General features: G+C 36.9%; 1 protein-coding gene and 1 pseudogene across 1 annotated transcript in view; both read right to left on the bottom strand.

Moving 5' to 3' along the window:
* LOC148473840 (peptidylaminoacyl-L/D-isomerase-like) overlaps positions 1-9,643 on the bottom strand; it is a 97,970-nt gene extending 88,327 nt beyond the window's left edge. The window contains exons 1-2 of the mRNA XM_088459338.1: positions 9,615-9,643; positions 7,916-8,054 (exon numbers count right to left, since the gene is read on the bottom strand). Of these exons, the coding sequence (XP_088315464.1) occupies positions 7,916-8,054; positions 9,615-9,643 (168 nt within the window). The remainder of the gene's footprint in view (positions 1-7,915; positions 8,055-9,614) is intronic.
* A 53-nt stretch (positions 9,644-9,696) lies between these two features.
* LOC148473839 (peptidylaminoacyl-L/D-isomerase pseudogene) lies at positions 9,697-19,037 on the bottom strand (annotated as a pseudogene).
* Between the last annotated feature and the right edge of the window lie 3,146 nt (positions 19,038-22,183).

Genomic DNA, 22,183 nt, shown 5'->3' with positions numbered 1-22,183 from the left:
ATAATATGCTGAGATAGCAATGATTATTATAGAAATATAGTAAGATTGTGAATTTACATTACTAATATTATCTAAAGCCAATATTCCATAAAATCACTATCCTAAAGTAGAATTATAATCCAATGAAGATTCAGTTAGTAATGTCACTGTTGATATACACCTTATATTGGTTGTATCAAACGTAATTCATAAACTAACAACACATAGCGAGCTGATAATTGAATCTGCTGAGGGTAGAAGTAAGAGCTATTCTAAGTATCACAGTAATTGCTGGGAATGTAGTTAGTATATGATGCGTTCAGATATACTTATGCTGTTCAATTCACTGCAATGTGGATGAATGGAACATAAATCAATTGAAATAGCGCATACGTACTACCAAATAAATGTATCCAATGAAGACACAACTAGCATGTATATAGTATCTGTTAAAGTCATATATTAATGACCTATAAGCACTGCTAATCTCAATTGGACATACACGTATATATGTATAATGTGCGCTGTTAGTTATGAACCGTGCACAGCTCACAAAAAATACTATGTCAAATTATGAACAGCACAGAAATATCGTTGAAACTATTATGTTCCACTGACATGCACACTACAGATTATATTAAGTATGTGCATGTGTATGTATTAGGCACAGTTGGTTCTCAGCTGATGCACTGTTTGAAAAAAGGCACAAGATTTAAACGCTTAAAGTGTATGGTCCTTAAAGGCGATATGAGTAAACTCAACAGTTAAATTCCTGCTGGTTTTATTCCAATGTGATATATATCATACGTGTCCTATTGGATATCTATATTCATATATTCAATGCTATCTGTATTCGGGCAGCGCGTACAATTGAAAAATACTTGTTTATTTATAACATACACCGTGCACTTCCCATTAATTATATATATTGTTGTATGTCCAGCACTATCTGTTATAAAAGTTACACATTATAGAAATACGCTGCATCCTCATTTGGACAGCGTATTAAGGGTGATCCTAATCCTCATGCTCTTTGTTTCACAGTCACTTAATTAATCAATAAATACTTTATCACTAATCACTCAAAGCAGATGATATTGCATCTGCACACATTTTGAATAAGGAATTTTTCTAATTATATCCTTATAGCACATTTCAGTCTTACACATACATCTACACATTCAATAGATGCTTTTCACATAACTAACATTATCTATTTATTTCTCACACTTGATACATTTTTTTTACACTCACAAACAACATGGCACATATGAAGTTAAAAATTAATATATATTGTCCCATTTTTTTAGATAGATCTATCAGCGGTCTAAAAGATCATTGATGTATTTACATATAATGATTAATTAGGTTTTTTATGTGTGTATTTTTTTGCCCAATATTAGACTCTATAGAGAGGAGAACTATCGGTTCTGATATAAGGTATTTAATTTGATGAGCTCCATCTGTTATAGTAAAACCGCACTCATTCATAACAATTTCATCTTCGTATTTACCACTTGTCCCTGCTGATACAGCGTGATTGGCTGCAACAGGACACGTGGTATAAATATGAGTTCTTAAATGGTTTCACTTTTGGGAATCTCTTATTGGTCATTGGGAACATGTGATTGTATTGAACCCTTTCTATTGGCTGGTTGGCATCAATATTAACTTACCTCACGGCACACTCGGGTTGCCTTGAAAAAACTTGTAGATGTGAAACGTACGTCGGTGTAGGAGTAGTTTTCACTACTCTGATGTGTGTCTCCCAGAGCATATTAGCTATTTAATTGTTATACCTATCCGCGTGGTGTCACTATGTTGTTTGGCTATTTAAACCATTGATCCACACTTCTGAATATGATGTCGACGTTAGTAATAATTCAACTATTGATTCTATTGCATCCTTATGCTGGCAGTAGTATAATCAACAAACCAGCTGCACTTGCTAGAGAGCTATTTAATTAAAATATCAACTTATAGAGCATTGACTAGTAGCGCTCCATCTCAGAGCTGACAGTGTTTAAACAAGATATATATTCATGTCCCAAGTGACAGGCTTTGTGCATATTAGTAACATAAGATTTATATTTAAATAATTTGCATTTTATCATCACGCTGTCCAAATGAGGGTGCAGCGTATTTCTATAATGTGCAACTTTTAGAAAAGATAGTGCTGAACATACAACAATATATATAATTAATGGGAAGTGCACGGTGTATGTTATAAATAAACAAGTACATTTTTCAATTGTACGCACTGCCCAAATACAGATAGCACTGAATATATGAATATAGATATCCAATAGGACACGTATGGTATATGTCACAATGGAATAAAACCAGCAGGAATTTAACTGTTGAGTTTACTCATATCGCTTTAAGGACCATACACTTTAAGCTTTTAAATCTAGTGCCTTTTTTCAAACAGTGCATCAGCTGAGAACCAACTGTGCCTAATACATACACATGCACATACTTAATATAATCTGTAGTGTGCATGTCAGTGGCACATAATAGTTTCAACAATATTTCTGTGCTGTTCATAATTTAACATAGCATTTTTTGTGAGCTGTGCACGGTTCATAACTAACAGCGCACATTATACATATATACGTGTATGTCCAATTGAGATTAGCAGTGCTTATAGGTCATTAATATATGACTTTATCAGATACTATAGACATGATAGTTGTGACTTCATTGGATACATTTATTTGGTAGTACGTATGCGCTATTTCAATTGATTTATGTTCAGTTCATCCACATTGCAGTGAATTGAACAGCATAAGTATATCTGAACGCATCATATACTAACTACATTCCCAGCAATTACTGTGATACTTAGAATAGCTCTTACTTCTACCCTCAGCAGATTTAATTATCAGCTCGCTATGTGTTGTTAGTTTATGAATAACGTTTGAGACAACCAATATAAGGTGTATATCAAAAGTGACATTACTAACTGAATCGTCATTGGATTATAATTCTACTTTAGGATAGTGATTTTATGGAATATTGGCTTTAGATAACATTAATAATGTATATTCACAATCTTACTATATTTCTATAATAATCAGTGCTATCTCAGCATATTATTATTTACACAACAGTGACACCTATTGCCCAAAGATATAACTGTATAAATTAATTTGGGAATGCTGAAACTGTGACAATGTTTAATTATTAAAGTAACATTACAGAGTGAATATTTTCTTGCAATAAGATAGTTACAAGTTACGACTTATTGGATACATTATTTCACACAGGTTGAAATGCCTGCCTGATTTTTCATCAGGATCCCAATTTTATGTATATTAACCATGAGGATTTTAGGTTAATTATACCTTCAGTATTCTTGGGATAATAAAGTCACACACACTTATTTAATATTGTTTTTTCTTTTAATATTCACATTTTTTAATATTTCACGTCAGAGGTTTATTTTATTTCAATTAATTAAAAGTTATATTTTAAAATTATTTTCAGTGCGCCAACAAAGAGGACATTCTTTTCTTCTTCTTTTTGAATCGTGATTCTTTATTGTCCTTGGCAGCACCCCCAACATTTGGACAAATAATATAAGTTGAGAATTGTTAAATTGGGGTTATTGTATTATCCATATATTGATACCTACTGGTGCAAACATCTCCCCCTTGTCCCCTTTCCCTTGATACACCAGCAATATAAATAGAATCAGTGTTTGCAAAGAAACAAGAAGCCAGTATACATGTTGCAAGATGCATAAATAACAGGATACAATAATTTTAATAAACATAATCAACATTTACAGCTCTCTAATTATCCTAACAGTTGCTGTGCCTCATAACTCATCCAGAACTATGTCATGTTATGGAGGCTATAAATTGTCAAAATTTGAACGCATTTCATCATACTGAGACCTCCTCAGGAAAATGTGTAATCATACTGTATGCTGTAGCTTTATTTAAAATCTAATTTGTCAAATTAAGCATATTACTGGTACATCTGGCATCTGATTCACCTGGGTGATCATTTCTCTAGTTTCTCAATGTCAGATTGTCTGTTCCTGGAGCTCAGTAATAGAGACACATTTTGTATGTAGATTTTGTGTCATACTCTATAATTTAAGTGCAGTTTAGTATTCCCAAAAATAATCAGCAGAAAAATACATTTAGTTATTACCCCTATTCCTTGAAATTAAGATGTATCAAGCATGACCTCAATTGAATTTGCCTCATATATAAATATTAATAACATCAATCATTTTTAATATTATTTCATTTTATTTATATGATGTAACAGGGGCTCTGTAATGTCATACTCAGTGGATGGTACATACATTTTCATCTTGAGTAATCTTTGAAACTAACATCTGGATATAAAATATTAAATTTGAACAGCAGTTATCCCCATGGTTATCTCTTATTATATCCAGAATTAGGTACATTTATAAGGGTAAATCCCCTCAATCAGAGTGGGTGTAGATTACACTCAAATGATGCATATACAGGTTGGTGGATACTGTAATGAGCATGTTTAGTTCAAAATCTAAATTTAAGCATTGTATGTTTTCAACTGGAAAATCCTTTGTTGTATTCCCATTTTCTGGATGAAATTTTATTTCCAGTAACATTTTTTGAATTACTAATTTGCCCTGAATCTTACACCATTGGTTTTATACTCAAGTATTACTACATTATTTTATGAAAGATTTTGCAGTTTGAGCTTTTCTGACAAACACGGGAGCTTTTCCATTTCTGACTGTATACTGTCAGATTGTTCTAACTCCATATTAGTGTTTTCACAAGGACATAATCGGATTGTCAGTTTGGCTTGTGATAATTATCTGCTAAAATAAAGCTGTTCATATCCACCATTTCTATGAGTATGTTACTGCATATTTGGTCATTGTCATTATACATTTGCAGATATAGAAATTTTATTTGATTTTAGCTTTAATTGTAGGTGATGCCTAAATGGCATGGTCATCATTTAGATATGTTAGCGATGATTATAACAAGTACTTTGTTCTATTCCAGATAAATAAAACATCATCAATATGCTGTACTTCCTACAGGGAGCTAGAATCACTTTGTATTCATGCATGGACCAAATGTGTCACATTTTCAAATAACTTATAAAAGGCTTTGCATATCTTGGAGCGAAGCTGGTGCCCATGGCTATACCTTTTTATGTAAAAAAAGTATTTTCCTTTCAATCACAAATACTGTACTTGTGATTTAGAATGAGAGAGATGCCATCCAAAATGAAATTTATATGTATATGGCCAATTGTATGACCCTCTTCTGGAAATGAATTGCACTGCAATAGCTACAGTATATCCTTTTTTATTATGTTATACAATGTTGTGACAGCAGAAGACACCAAGCAATACTGTAGCTTGATGACCATGTTTAAGTTTTTAATGTTGAAGGTACTTGAGTAGCATTTCCTACACATGATGATGCATTAATTATTATGGCCTAGCTTGACTAAGGAATGTATTGTGGATATAGAACACTGCAAAGTTTCACACTAAAGATACATGAAACTTTAACATATTCCTTTTAGCATTTTAAAGGCTTGATTTAGAACGGAACAAAAAAATGCATTTTGTTTATTTTTAAAAATGCATCCTGACACTTAAGGTACTGTGTTGTATTTTTAGTTCCACAAATATTGTGCTATGTGCAAGCTGATATTTAGCATTACCTATGTTGCAGTTACCTATGTTACCAACTCATAAAATGTGCACAAGTCCTATCGGATCCAAAAAGTTATGAACCCTAAAATGTGTAATTTAAGGAATTCACCTCATTTGGATGTGACTATATAGGATGGGTTTAACTTACTCAACCATGCTCCTATAGTACATACTTTATACATGAATGACCCTGATTCAGATATTTAATTAAAAATAATTCTCAAGTCTAAAGTTATTCTCAGGTCATGATATGTATGTACTTTGTGCTCAAGCACTGTGTAACATATTTCCACTTTTAGGAGGCATTATTGGACTTGCATTAAGTTTTGTGAAAATACACAATACCCCACATTATGCTTAAATTCATGTTTGTTTGTTTTTTACTGCAATTGCATACAAGTTTGTTGCTTAAATACAATTGTGTTCAATGTTCTCACCTGAGTTTATCTATTATTACATTAAAGGGCAACCACAAAAAATGTATGTGAAAGTTAGCATTCCCTGCAGGTTAAGCTTCCCTTTAAGTTTTGAGTTCTCCATTCTGTTGCAACTTTAGTGGAAAGACTGAGCATGAGGCAAGTAATCCTCGGTAATGAAGAGTAAATCAGAGGAATGTCCATTCACAGGGATTGAATCCAAAACAATGATTTTAGAATGTACATATGTTTAGTAACTATTTACATTAATAATATTAGAAACATCATAGGCCTTTTTTCAACAATGTAAATACATAACATATGCTGGAATGGGTGCAAGTGTTTGCTATTTAACTTTTTTCAGTAGCAGTATGGATTAGTTTTTGATGATCATCTGTAAGAAATATTTTGGAACATTGAAAAAGATAAATAATAGAAAGTACTATAAAAATTATAGGTAAATGCTTTGTCTCATTTTTCAGTGACACACATACTCTGCTATTGCAGCGGAATGTAGAGGAAGCACATGTTAGAGGAATACTAGGAGCATTACGCTGCCATTAATGTAATGCACTTAGTTATTTTAAGGAAACATGTTACATTGCACAAAATGTGTACCCTGAATCATGAATGAGTCCATTTATTAAAAGGAAGAAAAAGCCCTAACTTCATTGGAAACATATTTGTGCTAGAAATGGCCATATACAATTACCAACTTGAAAAATCAGGAGCGCAAATCCATTATCTTAAAACCTATGATTACATCTGACCCCTTAGTGTGTCTAACAGGTAGACTAAAACATATTGATAAACTTCTAGCTTTCTGGCAGAATTCTTGAATCCTGTATAGTCTGTCTGCATCAATACCCCAGATGAGATCCGTTCCATGGAGAGAGTGATCAAAACAAAATTGATGCTGGAAGTCCCTTTTACTCTGTTGTGGGCTCGATGAAGTTCTTAAATCACCATGAAGATTCAAGGTCCTGAAAACTTTTAACAACTTAACTGACAAATTTTCTTTTCTGAAAAACTGCTCATAAATTGTTAGTTTTTTTGAGTGAATTTGGTGAAGAACATCTGTTTCAACTTATCCAAAATGATTTAATTATATTTTTTTTAAATATTTGTAAAAATTGTTTTATGAACATTAGAACACCACCATCAAAACATCAGTAACATCGGAAACATTGCGACCAACACAACTTTACATTTCACAGTGGCATCAGGCACCAGGTACACTTGGGGGTGAGGAAGGGGGGTAATTTACCTTTTTCACAGTGGCTGCTAATCTTTGTAGCCACTGGGTGGGGGGTTCTATTGTGCTTACCAATCAGCAGTGATTGGCAGCACAGCAGAAACTGGGAGAGAGTGCAGGGAAGCAGAGGGACCAGAAGGTCCCTCTGAGAGCTGCAGCTGCATGAAAATTCTCTTCCTGCAGCCACCTACACTGTTTATCTGACTTGTCGAAATATTGCGACCAGATCTGCTAAAGCACAGCCTGGTGTGGTCAGAATAATGTGACCATGCCAGACAAGTGGTAAAGGAGAATGTAACCCCCTATCTCATTGCAAACTTCTAACATTTATTTTCTGTCTGGGCAGTCTTTTGAAGTCCACATACAATACTATTATTGTGATTCATAAAATGGGTAATCACCCATAAATGTGATCCTATCCAATCTATTTCCTTTACCTTGATGCTAAGCTATTTGCCAAGCTTATAGCAAAATTACTTAAACATCTCCTAGCAATGATCCAGAATGATCAGACAGGTTTTGTACTTTGGAGGCAAACACAAAACTGTACCAGCAAATCAGCCATTTGTTTCAACTCACCTCAAAGTCATCTTCCTCTATCATGCTCCTAGCTACCAATGCTAAAATGGCTTTCAGTATGGTGACAGGTATGAGATGGGTGTTGGACACATGGCATAGGTCTTGATTTCCTGTTCCATATTTGTTATTATACAGATCCCTACAGCCAATAAAAGGACCAATAGGACACAATGAGATTATGAAGGTTTCTAATGGGACCCCCAAGGTTGTCCATGATTATCCTTGATTTTTTAGAGGATTTAATATAAGCAAGATGGAGTATCATCTCTATTTATTTACCAATGACTTAATGGCTATAATTGCTAACTCAATTGTTTCACTTCCATCTTAATTCTACAGTATAATTTGAGAGATTCATGCACATATTTATTTTTTAAATAAATTATGCAAAATCTGTGACATTAAGTATCACATGGTCAGACCAGGTCATAAGAAGTCTAAGGTACCTTCAGCAATCAATTCCATTTAAATGGCAATTTGTACCCATATACACTATGTGGACAAAAGTGATCGGACACTGGCCTGATTCAACAGTGCACGCTAGTGCACTGTTGAATGCAGATTCCCAATGTTTGGGAATCTGTGCAGGCACCAGATCCATTATGCGCATGTGCAGAATGGGTCTGCAAGGCCACATGCAAACTGGCAGTAGACTGAAAGTGATTGACAATCTGCTGCCATTTGTGGATGTGGAGGGGGCGGGGATGCCCTTTGATTCCTGAAACGGAGGCATGTTGCAGCCGTTGTGGGAGAGGGAAGAAGCCAGGATCTCCAACGGCTTATGGAGATTACCTGGCCTCTTCCTCTAAACTGCAGCGGCCAGCTGCAGGACCCATGGGTCACTGCAGCAAGCTGAAGGTACACATAGTAACCAATGCTGTGTTGGACAATGCATCTCGGTTATGTAATACGAGATGCCTCCTGCTGTATTACTATATCTGGAAGGAACGCATTGCAAAGCTGCCTGCATGCAGCTTTGCAATTACAATCCTTAAATAACCAGGCCCAATTACAGCAAATAGAGCAACAAGTGTTTTTTGACATCAGTACTTTGTAGGTCTACCACTTGCAGTAATTACTGCAGACACCCTTCTTGGCAAACTGTCCATAAGTTCCTGGACAACAGCCGGTGGTATGTTTTTCTATGATACTGAAGAAGGTTGAGTCAGCCTAGAATGCACTCATCACTCCAATTCATCCCAGTGGTTCTCAATGGGGTTAATAGCTGGACTCTGAGCTGGCCAGTCCATCCAGGCTTCTAAATTCTCTGTATACCAGTCCAGCATTGCTCTGGAAATTTGACAGATGGCATTATTATCGTGATATAAAACATTTGTTGTATTTATAGAACTGCCACAATGTAGGAACACAGAGTTATCAAAAACTTCACTATACTTCTCAAAGTTAATGTGACTGTGCATTACAATCAGTGAACCCATGCCAAACCAGCTGAAACTGGGGGTGTCCAATGACTTTTGTCTACATAGTGTAAGACATGGAGATCACACTGGCTGAATGTAACACCAAGATTTCTATGGTGTATCCCAGAAGATTGTCTCTTCCATTGTCTTGGGTTCAAGAGGCCGAGGTTCAAACATGAAATACTGTATAGCCACAAACCCCAAGGGGTCTGCAGTTGTCCATGTTGCCACTGTCAAAGGTGACTTCTGAAACCCCAGAAGCTGACCTTGGCACTTACCTGTGAACTCCCAGATAGGCATTTCTCATGATGTGCTGGGTTTCTGTTGGCTGTCATCTCCCTCTGCTGCTGGCTCTCTGTGCTACCTCCACCAGTCTTGTGGGTATGGTGTTGGGTTCCTGGGCATCTCTCTGATCAGAAGTCCAGCCAGCACCAGGGTATGGGCACTTCCAAATTGCTTCCAATCAGTTGATGGTTCCTTCTCCAATGCAAGTACAAAATCCCTGAACCTGATCTCTTCTGCCAATCAGAGAATTATGGTGTTTGTAAATGGTCTACCTGGAACTTGCTCTAGTTGCTAATTCAGCAAAGACTACCTGTACTCATCAGAGAATTATCCATGAGTCCATTGCTGAGAAAGGTACTCCCAGTTCTGGGTCTATCTCTCTCTAGGGTATATTCAGTACATATCCTACTCAGTCTAAGCCTGTATTAATTCCTGTTCAGTCCAAGTCTGGCTCAGACTAAGCCCAGATCCTGTCCGATTCAGTCCAAATCTGGTACATGTCTATTTCAGCCCAGGCCTGGATCAATTCTAATTCAGGCAAGTCCAGTACAAGCCTGGTTCAGTCCAAGCCCAGATAAAGTCGAGTTCAGTCTGAGTCCATTACCAGCCCAGTTCAGTACAAGCCCTGATCAATCCCAGTACAGTTCAAATTCAACTCTCAGCCAATTCAGTTAAAAACAAGTGCCCAAACCATCCAATTTCTCCTGGTTTCAAACCAGGCTTGAAGGTCAAGTCAGAACTCTGTTATACTTCTCAACCTCTGTGATAGGAGGTTATAAGGGCTTCAAGACAGGAACCTTGATACTGTCCACTAGGACCTATTGAGTTGAGTCTCTCTTACTTCTAGATGTATTACCATAATCTGTGGCTTACTCTCACATGCAAAGAAACTTCTTAAAGCCAGCATTCAGTTTCTTCTCCACCAGTAACCTCTGTACCAATGCTGAGTTCACAAGATCCCACAAGCATAAAAACCACCATCCCATTTTGTAGTGGATTGGGAAGGAGGGATTGAAATAATAGGTGGTGGTGTACTTACTAATTTATTTTACCCTGCACAAAAAAAGTGTATGTTGCCTAACAATAGGCCCAACTCTAGGAGAAAACTCTGGTGGGGTGGGTCCTCATTTCTCTTGCATTTACTGAAATAATTATAAAGCAGGCTCCAACCAGTCATCTGCTGGACACATTTAGGAAGACCAAGACATGAGGATTGAGACAACTGATGGTCTGTGGAAAACTTGTTTGCTTCCCTGAACTACAAAACATAATCTCTCTACAAAGAAAGGCTTTGTGACTTTTCACACAACTACTACTAATATTTCATGGCCTAAATGGGAGGTCTGAAACTCATAGACAGGGAAACTATATACACTCAATAGTTTCCCCTGGACATTCATGAATCCTTATGAGAAGTATTACATTTGATGCCCCACTTTTTAGAGTCATGATGCATTGCCTCATAAGTAGGTAAAATACCTTGGAACAAAGTGTACAAGATAACACATGGTTGCTCCTTGAATTCTTCTGTGGTGGACACCCACTGCACACTCCTGACTTAGTGATGTACTGTAACTACCCCAATAGCATTCATAAACTTTTCTAAACATGCTTCCTCTCCTGTAGTAGTTGTACATTAAAATATAAGATATATTTGCTGAAACATTTACATAACACCACCAGAGCCATCATCTGAGTCCAATGACAACTCCCCCTCCTCCCTTCTAACAGATAAAGAATGGTTCCGCCAAATAGATTTCTATATGGCAATGGTCAATATAACAAGTCTGGAATAGACAAACACTGACTTTTCTGCAATCTGGTTTAATTGGATGACTTCAGTGATTCCTGTCACTAGTCAGTAGCACTTGCCAATGTAACTCTATGCAGTTTATTGCTTAGAAAACAAACCATAAGCATCTATACACACATCATTTATATTGATAAAGATAATTCTGTTTGTAGTTAAAAATCCCTGTCTACTTATATACTATCATTACTCTGATACTTGTCTGCAATAAAACTTGCGTTTAAGCTTTTGTAAGTTTGCAGATGAAGTAAAATGTAATTAGAACTAAACAGTGTCTCAGTAGTGAAAATGTAAATAACAAATCAGTTTTTACATAACACATCACTGATAACAGTTATTTTGCCTAGAAATGTCCACTATATGTGCTATTTTTGTCTAATTTGTATTTTATGCACATTCTTACTATAAAACATTGAACAGACAAGATATTGTTAGTTAAATGCGATTGTTAGTTTAATTCATTAAAGGAAAAATAAGAACAAGTTTACAGACTTTATAAATTGTATATCTACTTTCAATGAATTAAACAGTTGCATATTTGCTTCTAGGATTTTCAACAAAAGTGTTTTATTATACAATAGATTTAGAACTTAAATTTTATTCAGTCAATCATTTGTATTTTTCTGTTGTTCTAAAGAAGACAGATTCCCCAAAATATATGATTGGAGAAAAGCTGTGAGGGGTGCGCTACCCCAAATTGTAATTTCCTGATGGTCATATACTGGGAAAGACAACACTCCAATGCGTTATTCATTGTTGACGTTTACTGGGAATGATATACCTCCGCTGCTATCCCCAGTCACCTTCAGCAGAAACAAAAACACAGACTTTGGTTTAGAAATGGATACATTTTTTTTTTTTAGTTGAATTAAAAGAAAATTAACAAATGCCCCTGGTGGAAATGATGATGATTATTATTATTATTTTATTTTAGTTATGTGGCACCACAATGGTTCCACAGCGCCTCACAAAATATTTAAACAAATAAGTGAACAAGAAATCAACAACTTACAGTATAATGCAGGAAAAGGACAAGGTTTATACACATTGCTGCATTAGTGATCATAACACTCAAATAAGCAACCAAGTGAAAGTTGCCCTTGTGGGGATAAGGAGTAGATTAAAGTATAAGTATTGCATCTGTATGTTAGTGGTGCTGCCAGAGAGGAGCCAGTGGAGGGAAATGGAGGAAAATGGTAAAAACAAGATACTGGTGCAGGGAGGTGAGTGAGGGGAAAGAGAGAAGAAGACTATATGACTGAGGTGGGTGTAAAACAATCAAATTGGGTTAGAGCATACCCTGGGGACCATGACTCCTTATTATCACTCTTGCTAAGATAACAAGTAATAATAATAATAATTATAATAATAATAATAATAATAAATGCTAGCAAATATTGTCTTCTTACACTTCTTTACTTCCTACAACACCACTGTAATTTTTTTAATTATATCCTACTTCCCCGAAGGTTTTGTGTTGAGAATATGAACCAGTTATCATCTGATTACATCCTCTTACTTGCTTGTGCTCTGTACAGTGTATATATGTAGATGAGAAAGAAGAATACAACAGTAAAGGAATTGGATCTTACTCGGGATGTCAATATATAAATAGGAGAACTTATGGTCCATTTTACAGATTGATCATCCTTATTCAGGGGCAAGTGATACGAATTGCACAGTGAATAATAAACTTTCAGTTAGCCATGGCTCATACCATGATGATATTCGGGTAATATTCTATTTACTTTTACAGAGGACACATAAATCTTAATAGAGGACCCTCTATGAGAATTAATATATAGGATAACAATATATGTGTCATATATACCCTAATGGAGACATGTTTTCATGTATAATGGAATATTGAGGAGTTAAATATATAGTACTTAAGAGTCTGATAAGCAATATTTTTATTTCACTTTCACATTTTTGTATCACATTTTGTACAGTTTTTTTTCTTTTTAATATTTTGCTGGCACTATTTTAGTGAATTAATCAATAAAAGTTATATTTTAATATTATGTTATATAACAAACTGGTTGTAGTATTGTTGTCCGATTAAATTATTAAGGTTCGTGAGTGCCCCATAATGGAATATCCTTTCTCCTCCCACTTTTTTTGCTGGTAAATATCTTATTCCAGGGTGCACCTCCCTATCATGGGAATAGTAACCATAAATATGCAATAGGGAAGAACCACTTTTTTATCTATAATCTGTGTGGATATTTTGTTTTGGTTTGTGCTATGAATAACATAATATTTCATTCTTTGTGATATATCATCATGGACTATATCACTCCTAAAACCACTGAAATTCCAGAAAATTATATGATATATATTATATTATCCATTTATCATGTTTAAATACTGGATTAGATTCCTCTTGTATAAAGCATTCTATAATACTCAGTAAGTGCCTGGCATAAGCTAAGCACTTAGACATATGAAAGTACTTTAAAGGTTTAAGTGGAAGTGAAAGCCTTGATTTTATTTTATTATGTTTTCTCTCATTATGACACAAGATGATGATTTATTATTAATTGTGAAACTGTTTAGATGCTGTTTTTATAATTGTTTGAATAATTGTTTGTTCAGCATCCAAGCAATAATGTTTCAGTGCTATGTACTAAGCCCGCGTTCCTGGAGGATATTGTAATATTCCAAGTGCAACTGATTGGGGATTTCCTCTGTATTTCTTGCACGTTAAAGGTTGGACATACATAGCAAATATAATTAACTAAATAATACAATCAGATATGTAATTAAAATAGTATAGGACATTAGTAGAGACTAATACGGAGCAACAAGGACTGAACCACAGATTACTTTGTGAGAGGCAGGCAATACATTGGCTGCCACTTTGCTGTTTACTGTGACTCAGATCTGTTCTGGCAGAAGCAGAGTAAATAGCATTAGCTGAACCGTCAGTCAGTGCAAAAATTATCAGCATATGCAGCTTGTTCCAACTACGTTTCCAGGTATAATGGGAATTGCAACCTCTTTACTGGAAGTAAACTACCAGATATATTTTTATTTTATTTGTGTTGTTAACAACACTACGCTATTACTGTATGCTATAAAAAATATTAATATTTTTAATGTTGAATTATTCTATACAAATGGTCCATTGCTATCTAATAGAATTCTGAGTCACTCTGTGAGCTGTGTATGTTTTGCACTTCATTCTTATTGGCTGTCTTCTGTCATATGATATCACTATTAAAGCTATAATCTAAATGATACAATTACAGTCTTATTCAAATTGTCTTTTAACACACCCTCAAGTGAGAGCTGGCTCCACTAAGTATATGTGGTACCGTAGAACCTGGGAGTACCCTTATATATGTGTTGCTGGACATTTGAATGCATTCATTGGTTAAAGTGCATCTGAAATAGAAAGCTTTGGAAACTGGTATGATAGGACTTATAATTTCTTCTGTCATCCCGGGCAACGAATTATAAGTCTCAGGGAGAGTTAACAACTGTAAATCCTATCTAGGAATAAAGCTTTCTTTCTACTTATACTTTCATCTACTCCTCAATCGGGCACCTAACACTTGGTTGCTGATGCCCTGTTACTAATTTGAGTGCTACGATCACTCTTGCAGCAATGTATATAAACCCTGTCCTTGTCCTGCATTGTACTGTACTGTAAGTCACTGGTTTCTTGATCACTTATTTGTCTATATACTTTATAAGGTGCTGCAGAACATTTGAGGCACCATATAAATATAATAATAATAATAATAATAATTTTTATTATTATTATTATTATTATTATTATTATTATTATTATTATTATTATTATTATTAAAGTTGATAAATATGGAGGCTATGCATCCCCCATCTATGGGGAAGTGGCTGCCGGCAGGAATGGAGGGATCACAGCAGGTTTTGGAGATATATGCTGCAGTCCCTCCTTCATACATGAAGGTGAAACTAAATATTTGCAGTTATCCCCTAAAATGGCTGTTTTCAGGGAATAAAGGGCCCCAATGTACCTTAGACACTAATGTATCCACATACACTGTCCATTCAGTCGCCCCAAACAGCTTCTCTCGGGGAGCTAGGTACAAGGTGACTTGGACACACCGAGCGTATTTCTTGCTCTAAATGTGCGCATTATTTGCACATATAAAACAATAGGAGGTGACAAAATGACATTGGTAGATTACACTGATCAGTTTGAGGTGCACATCTGTGTGCGACTGAGTCTGAATCTGTAGGAAGTTCTGCGTTGCTGCGGCCGAGGCTTTTTCCAGAGACTCCGGTCACAGCCCAGTAACTCTAGAACACTGAGTGGTTTTGCTGCATGTGCGATGTGAATTAGACTCTACATTTTTAGATGCTAGGTGTATGAGGACACATATGTATAACTGCCAGTGAGAATGTGCCTTAGGAAACACTTACCTATTGCAGAACATTTACTGAAGGTAGTTCTTCTTCATAATCTAAATATAAATTAAATAATATTACAAAAATTTTTTTTTTTTCAATTTTGCATTATTGAATTCTAAGGTCTCATTCCCAGCAAAATTATTTTCATGTTGTTATCCTGATTGAAGGGTTATGACATGAAAGCCATATACAACCTGCATATAAAATGTTGCTCTCTATGACTCTGTTCCAACTTTCATGTTATAATTAGAAATGAGGGAATTTCTTTGAAAGCAAATCTCACATCAATCAGCAGAATTTTTTTTTAACATTTCTGATAACTTCTCAAAATTTAGATACAGTAGACATAACAAATGTAGTTAAACATTGCAGTACCTGTATATGCCACCCTTAGGTAAGGAGGGAGACTTATACTGGCTGTGTACACACAGATAGGGTCAGTGCAATGTAGTCACCTGGCTCTGTGCAGCAGGGAGGCATAGGGCTGGAGAGGGGCCACCACATTCTCCATTTGCCATGTGCCTGCTGTGATTATGTTACCAGTGAGCACTCGGCAGCTGCTTCCCGGCAGCTGGAGTTCACTCCTGATCCTTGCCTTTGGGCTTCTGCAGTTTGTGTACGGAGAGACGTCATAATGTATCTCCTATAGTACTGAGCGTGAGGAGCTGTCAGACGGCAGCGGGAGCAGGAGCGGAGCTTCAGGTAAGTACAATATTATGTACCTGTTTGGCATAATATGTAAGGGGCATTATGTGTAAGGGGCATTATTACTGTGGGCATTATGTGTAAGGGGCATTATTACTGTGGGCATTATGTGTAAGGGGCATTATTACTGTGGGCATTATGTGTAAGGGGCATTATTACTGTTGGCATTATGTGTATAAGGGGCACTACTTTGATGTGTAATGTGAATTATGGGCACTATATGCAGTGCACAGTGAATAAGATTGCTCTACTCTGTGGCATAATTTTAATTGGGGGTATTATTGTGTAGCCATGTCCCTTTTTTGAGACTGTCCCTTTATAGAAATTCAGAGGGAGGGCACATATTTAAAGTTTTCAGGGTGCACGAAAACACCGTAGCACTGGCCCTGCACACAGATTTATGTCTATGTGAGAAGATCTCTAGGACTGTGATGAGCTGTGCTGTCATCAGTCTGTGTTGTTCTTGCACTGCAGGTACTCAGAGAGAAAATATACCAGTATTCACCTACAATTATAAGTTGTTCCAACTGACTTAACTCCAGCATACAGTGTACTGACTCTGCATTCTTATCACAGGTCTGTCACAGAGCATTACATATTGTGATGCTTGTCTGCCTCTGTACATTGACATATACTGTATGTACCATTTATATATTATTACTATAGCTATCATGGAGTAGTACTGGCCAAATTCTGTGGAGGCGCGAGGAGAATCAGCTTATAGTAATATCTGGCAAATGTGATTGAATCTGCCTCTTAGAATATTCTCTTTGCAGAGAGTGACTGCTAGTAGGTATTAAATAGGAGACATACACATCTGATATATATTATATACATACCACTATACAGTACTTCCATTTACTTTATGCTCTTTTTCAATCACTGTACATGTTATACAGAACTCTTCTCTACCACCCACTAATTGAGCCGGTTTTCATGTCCTCTTTACTCCACATTGTACTATTTTTGATAGTAAGAACACTACAGTATTTTTTTTAAAAAAGAACATCAATAATTTTGTTTTCAAATTACCACCCAGAAGTGAAATACCATAGGGTGCCCCTACACACCCTGGGGTGCCCTATTTCATGTGATGTACTGAACTGCTTATTAGCTGTTGGCTGTTGGAATGTATAAGTCATATTAATTAAATTGAATCTTCTCAGCTCCTAGAAATGGATTATATTACCTATTCTGTTGATCAATTACAGTTAAGCTATAGATCCAGAACTAAAATAAATTGTATTTTTATTAAGACAACAAAAGATGTTTAAATTACTTTTAACAGAGGGTGCAATGGTTTCATAGGCCATGTTCCTTGAGTAGCCAATGCTGAGAAGTCCAAAGGGGTCTGTTGGGTGCTGGACAGTATGAGAGCTGATGCCACTGCCAAGGTTATATTCTGCAGAGGAGTATCCAGATCCAGGGATTGTTGTCCACTTAATGTCTTTTGGTGACTTCCCATCAATAGTAATTCCAGGAACACTCGATGTCTTGGCTGTTATAAGAGCCAAATTAGTATCAAAATTCTCCTGTCCAATGAGGTTATATTCAAAATCAAATGAAAAAGAGCTGGGTTTGGTACTTAGGAATGAACCAAAAGTGTTATTATTATCTATCCCACCACTGCCATAGAGCATAAGTTGAAGGACATTCACGCTTTGTATGGACAGTGGAGCAGAGTTAGAGACATTAAACTGTATCATTTCTCCAGCTTCCACATATTTCACTGCTTTCTTTTCACCAGATTTGTACTGAATGAAAGCGTTTTCTGAAGCCATAACAAGGACATTGTCATAGTTAGGCTGGAAGGACAATCCTTGGATAAAGAATGAGGTTCCCCAACTTTTAACAGGATGGAGCTGCTCATAGACATGGGAACACCCTATGTTATTTTCAGCACACGTGTGCCCAGCTATGACAGCAACAGGATGACTAGATATCACCTTAGTGCCTGAGAGATCATCTATACTCTGAATTTGGAAAACTTGGAATGGCTCAAGGATCACTGTCATCTTCTGTCCCTTTAAGTAATTCTTCCCATTAAAAGTTACAGAGCCCTTTAGATAGATGTCAACGGTTGTTTGATTTTCACATGAATCCACAAGGAATTCTTTGTATTGATTTTCTGGTCCCTTCTTACATAATATTCAATTCCAAGCTTATGTACAGGGTAAATTAAAACTCACATCGCCACTATTTTTTCTATAATTACGAGACATCACAGTGACATCGGCATCAGCTGTAATCACCACAGTTTGTGGAGATGTCTCTGTCCCTTTCAGCTCCGTAGATAATGTGATAGGAATTATTACAGTTTCCCCCTTTCCAACTGTCACAACTTTACTAAAATTAGATTTGGTAACAGCGATAGAAACGGCGGTATTAGGTGAGGTGCCTGTCACCAGAAGCTCTCACTGTGGAATCTCAGTAGAGTCACCATTCTGTAGAAAGGCTGTGATAAATGTTCTTTCAAGCAAAGTATCTTGGTCCTTGGAGCCTGTAAATAATAATTATATTTTCAGTGACATTGTCATCTCTTTCGAATATACCATCATAACATTAACTCAGGAAATGGCAATTATTACTTTCTCTGTATAATAAAGTGGTTTTAGTTTTTATCAGTTTATATAATATTTTGTAAAACATTTACACTTCACAGGATAACCATCATTCAGCATGTGAAACAAAGTTAATAGTTAAAGGTCTCCAGACTACACAGTTAGTTGTTAAATTAGTTAAAGCTTCAGAAGAGAACATAGAATTTCTTCTTGGGGACACTTTACAAAATAATGAGAGCAGAAAGTTATAGCAAATTGTGGTAAAATGACATTAAACAGAAACTCACCAAAAATAATGAATTAAGCGCTGATTCTACAAATATTGAATTAATTATAATATGGAAAACAAAAAGGTGGCAACATAAATAGGTACAATAAACCAAGCATGTATATTTTGCAACTACCAAATTTCGAACAGTAGGATCTTCTATAAGGCTACTGTAATATATCATAATAAAGTATTACTAGCATGCACAAAGGGCCTGATTCAGACCCGCTCAAATGTTGTGGCCGCTCACGTCCTGTGTATGCTAATTTTTAAATTTGACATCATGGGATGTGATCGCTTGCCAAGACAAAAGCACACCCACTTTGGCTGTGCAGGGCGATTGCTCTGAGAATGTAGCTGCCCATCATAGTATACAAAGCCGCCCAATAGAGGACGTCATCTATTAGAAGTGTCTTAAAACATTGGCACATTGAGCACCATTGTAAGCTAACGCAGCACCTGCGGTTGCCTTACTCTACCACAATCACTGCGAGAACTTCAGTGTAAAAAACAGCAAAGTGACGTGAACTATCATGCTGCCTGTTAATTATGCAAGCCTTAAAAATGGCGTTGAAACATGTAGGCACGCCTGCGTTCGCACCTCCACTCCCCCATTTTTAATGGACTGCCCCTGTTACCACCCACAAACGGCCTCACCTGTCACTCATTCTGCTGGGCAATCTTTGCTGAGCAAGAGGGTGGTATGCGATCGCAATGCATAGTTTGCGCTTGCGCACTGTGATGCGTGTGCATTCATGTACACAGACCATCGGGCTGCTTGTGAGAGCAAGCATACAGTGAGCGGCTCTGAATCAGGCCCAATGACCACTCTTAGGGCCTGATTCAGACCCGGTCACAAGCGCTGAGTACTCGCAACCAGGTCAATGGGGGCCCAGAGCGCATGCGCACGATGGAGCCCGCTCTGTTGTGCGCATCTGTGAGACCCGGAAAGCGACAGGCAATCCGTTGCTATGGGTCTCGTACCAAAGGGGGCATGCTGTCGATGTAGATTGACAGCACGCCTCCTTTGGTGGGCGGGCCGGGGGAGTGGCTGCCCAAATGGAGGCATTCCCATGTGACAGCCTCCGTTTGGGGGTGGCACCACTGACATCACGAGTGACGTCAGTGAGAGAGGTTTTGGCTCTGTTAGAGTCAAAATCTCTCTGGGGCTTGCAGCAATGAGACCATACCACAAAGGTCTCGTCGCAAGCCCGATGGTCGCAATGGTCTTGACCATCGCGACCATCTTCCTGGCTGCTCGCTATAGCTGTGGGTGGTCAAAAATAGCCCGGCCCTGATTCAGAGTGAGCGCTCTGTCAGAGCGTCCGGCTCTGAATCAGGGCCTTAGTTTTTTGCATCTGTTCCAAAGTGCCATGTTTTATAGATATATAGACAGACAGACAAGCAAATGAAAGATAGACAGTAGACAGATATGAGATAGACAGCAGACAGACAGACATGAGAAAGACAGATAGACATGAGACAGACAGACATGTGACAGATGGATATATAAATATATATATATATATATATATATATATATATAGAGAGAGAGAGAGAGAGAGAGAGAGAGAGAGAGAGTCCAAATAAATGGAATAGGCACTCACCAGTCAGTTGAAAAAGGTTTTTAATCACTCACATGTTATAAAACAGTAGTCGACGTTTCGGACCGGATAGACCTTTGTCAAGATGAGAAATTCACCACCATAACTCCACCACAAGTAACCCCAAGTCAACCTGCTGTGTGAGCCACTTTAAATAGCTCAAATAATCCCAATAGGTACCGCCCACAATCTAATACCCGAAGTGCCATAAATATATAACATAGCCATCCCTGTGGGACATATAGATAAACATACCAAGTAGGTGCACCAACTTACACTGTACCCCTCCATCGGCACCACAGCCAGGGCCAGTGCACAAAGCATACGACTGTTCCTAGCTGAAACCGGAAGCCGCATGCGTTCCACCAGGTGGAACGCAGGACATCCGGGTAATGCAGAGCAGACGCCTACAGCGCATCATCAAACTCAGACAACAAGGCAGATGTGTGTTACACCACTTGGAGCGTATCTTAACCGGACATAACACAGAGGGATATATCAGGTGGGACGTCATCAGGGCTTTGCCATAGTAACTGATAGCAACAAAAGTGCCACACGCTCACCTACAGTGGGAATCGATACCATCTTATTCAATCAAGACATCATATTATACAAATAAGTAGTGTCTGAATATCAACAAACTCATTTTTAAATAAATAATAGTGCAGAACTGCACCAATACTCATATATATCATATAAATCAGAAACTACATAATGACGCCATTATACTATATCTCATAGAATGGACAGAAAAAGGGCTCACAGAGCAGGAAAACACCCACTCCAGAGACAATATTCATACAGATAATTAGATAAGACAAAACATACAAATAACATATATATCAAGCATTATAAAATTCCCAAAAAAAGAGGGAAAAATAGAAAAAAAGAAGAAAGGAAGAGGAAAAATTTAAGGATGTGCCAACAGACGTACTAAACAAATTAGAACAATTACATAATATTGTCACCGCAAAAAGATACTATATGGGTGATACTCATTCAAGCCATGTGGGGCCACTGTGTCAAGCAAAAAAATATATTTGGCCTCACGTTTTCTCAGAAGCAGTTCTCTATCGCCACCACGAATAGATTTAGGAACATTATCAATCAGCATGCACTTAAGTGATGCAGCAGAATGTCCACAAGTAGCAAAATGTTTCGCCACTGTTTTATCAGAGGTCTTTAATTATAGTGCTGCACATATGGTCCAACG

The sequence above is a fragment of the Taudactylus pleione genome, unplaced genomic scaffold (genome assembly GCF_031769625.1).
Source record: "Taudactylus pleione unplaced genomic scaffold, aTauple2 ptg000906l, whole genome shotgun sequence".
In the NCBI taxonomy this organism is placed as follows: Eukaryota; Metazoa; Chordata; class Amphibia; order Anura; family Myobatrachidae; genus Taudactylus; species Taudactylus pleione.
Note: the sequence above shows the minus strand (reverse complement) of the source record. Positions and strands in the feature narration are given on the sequence as shown.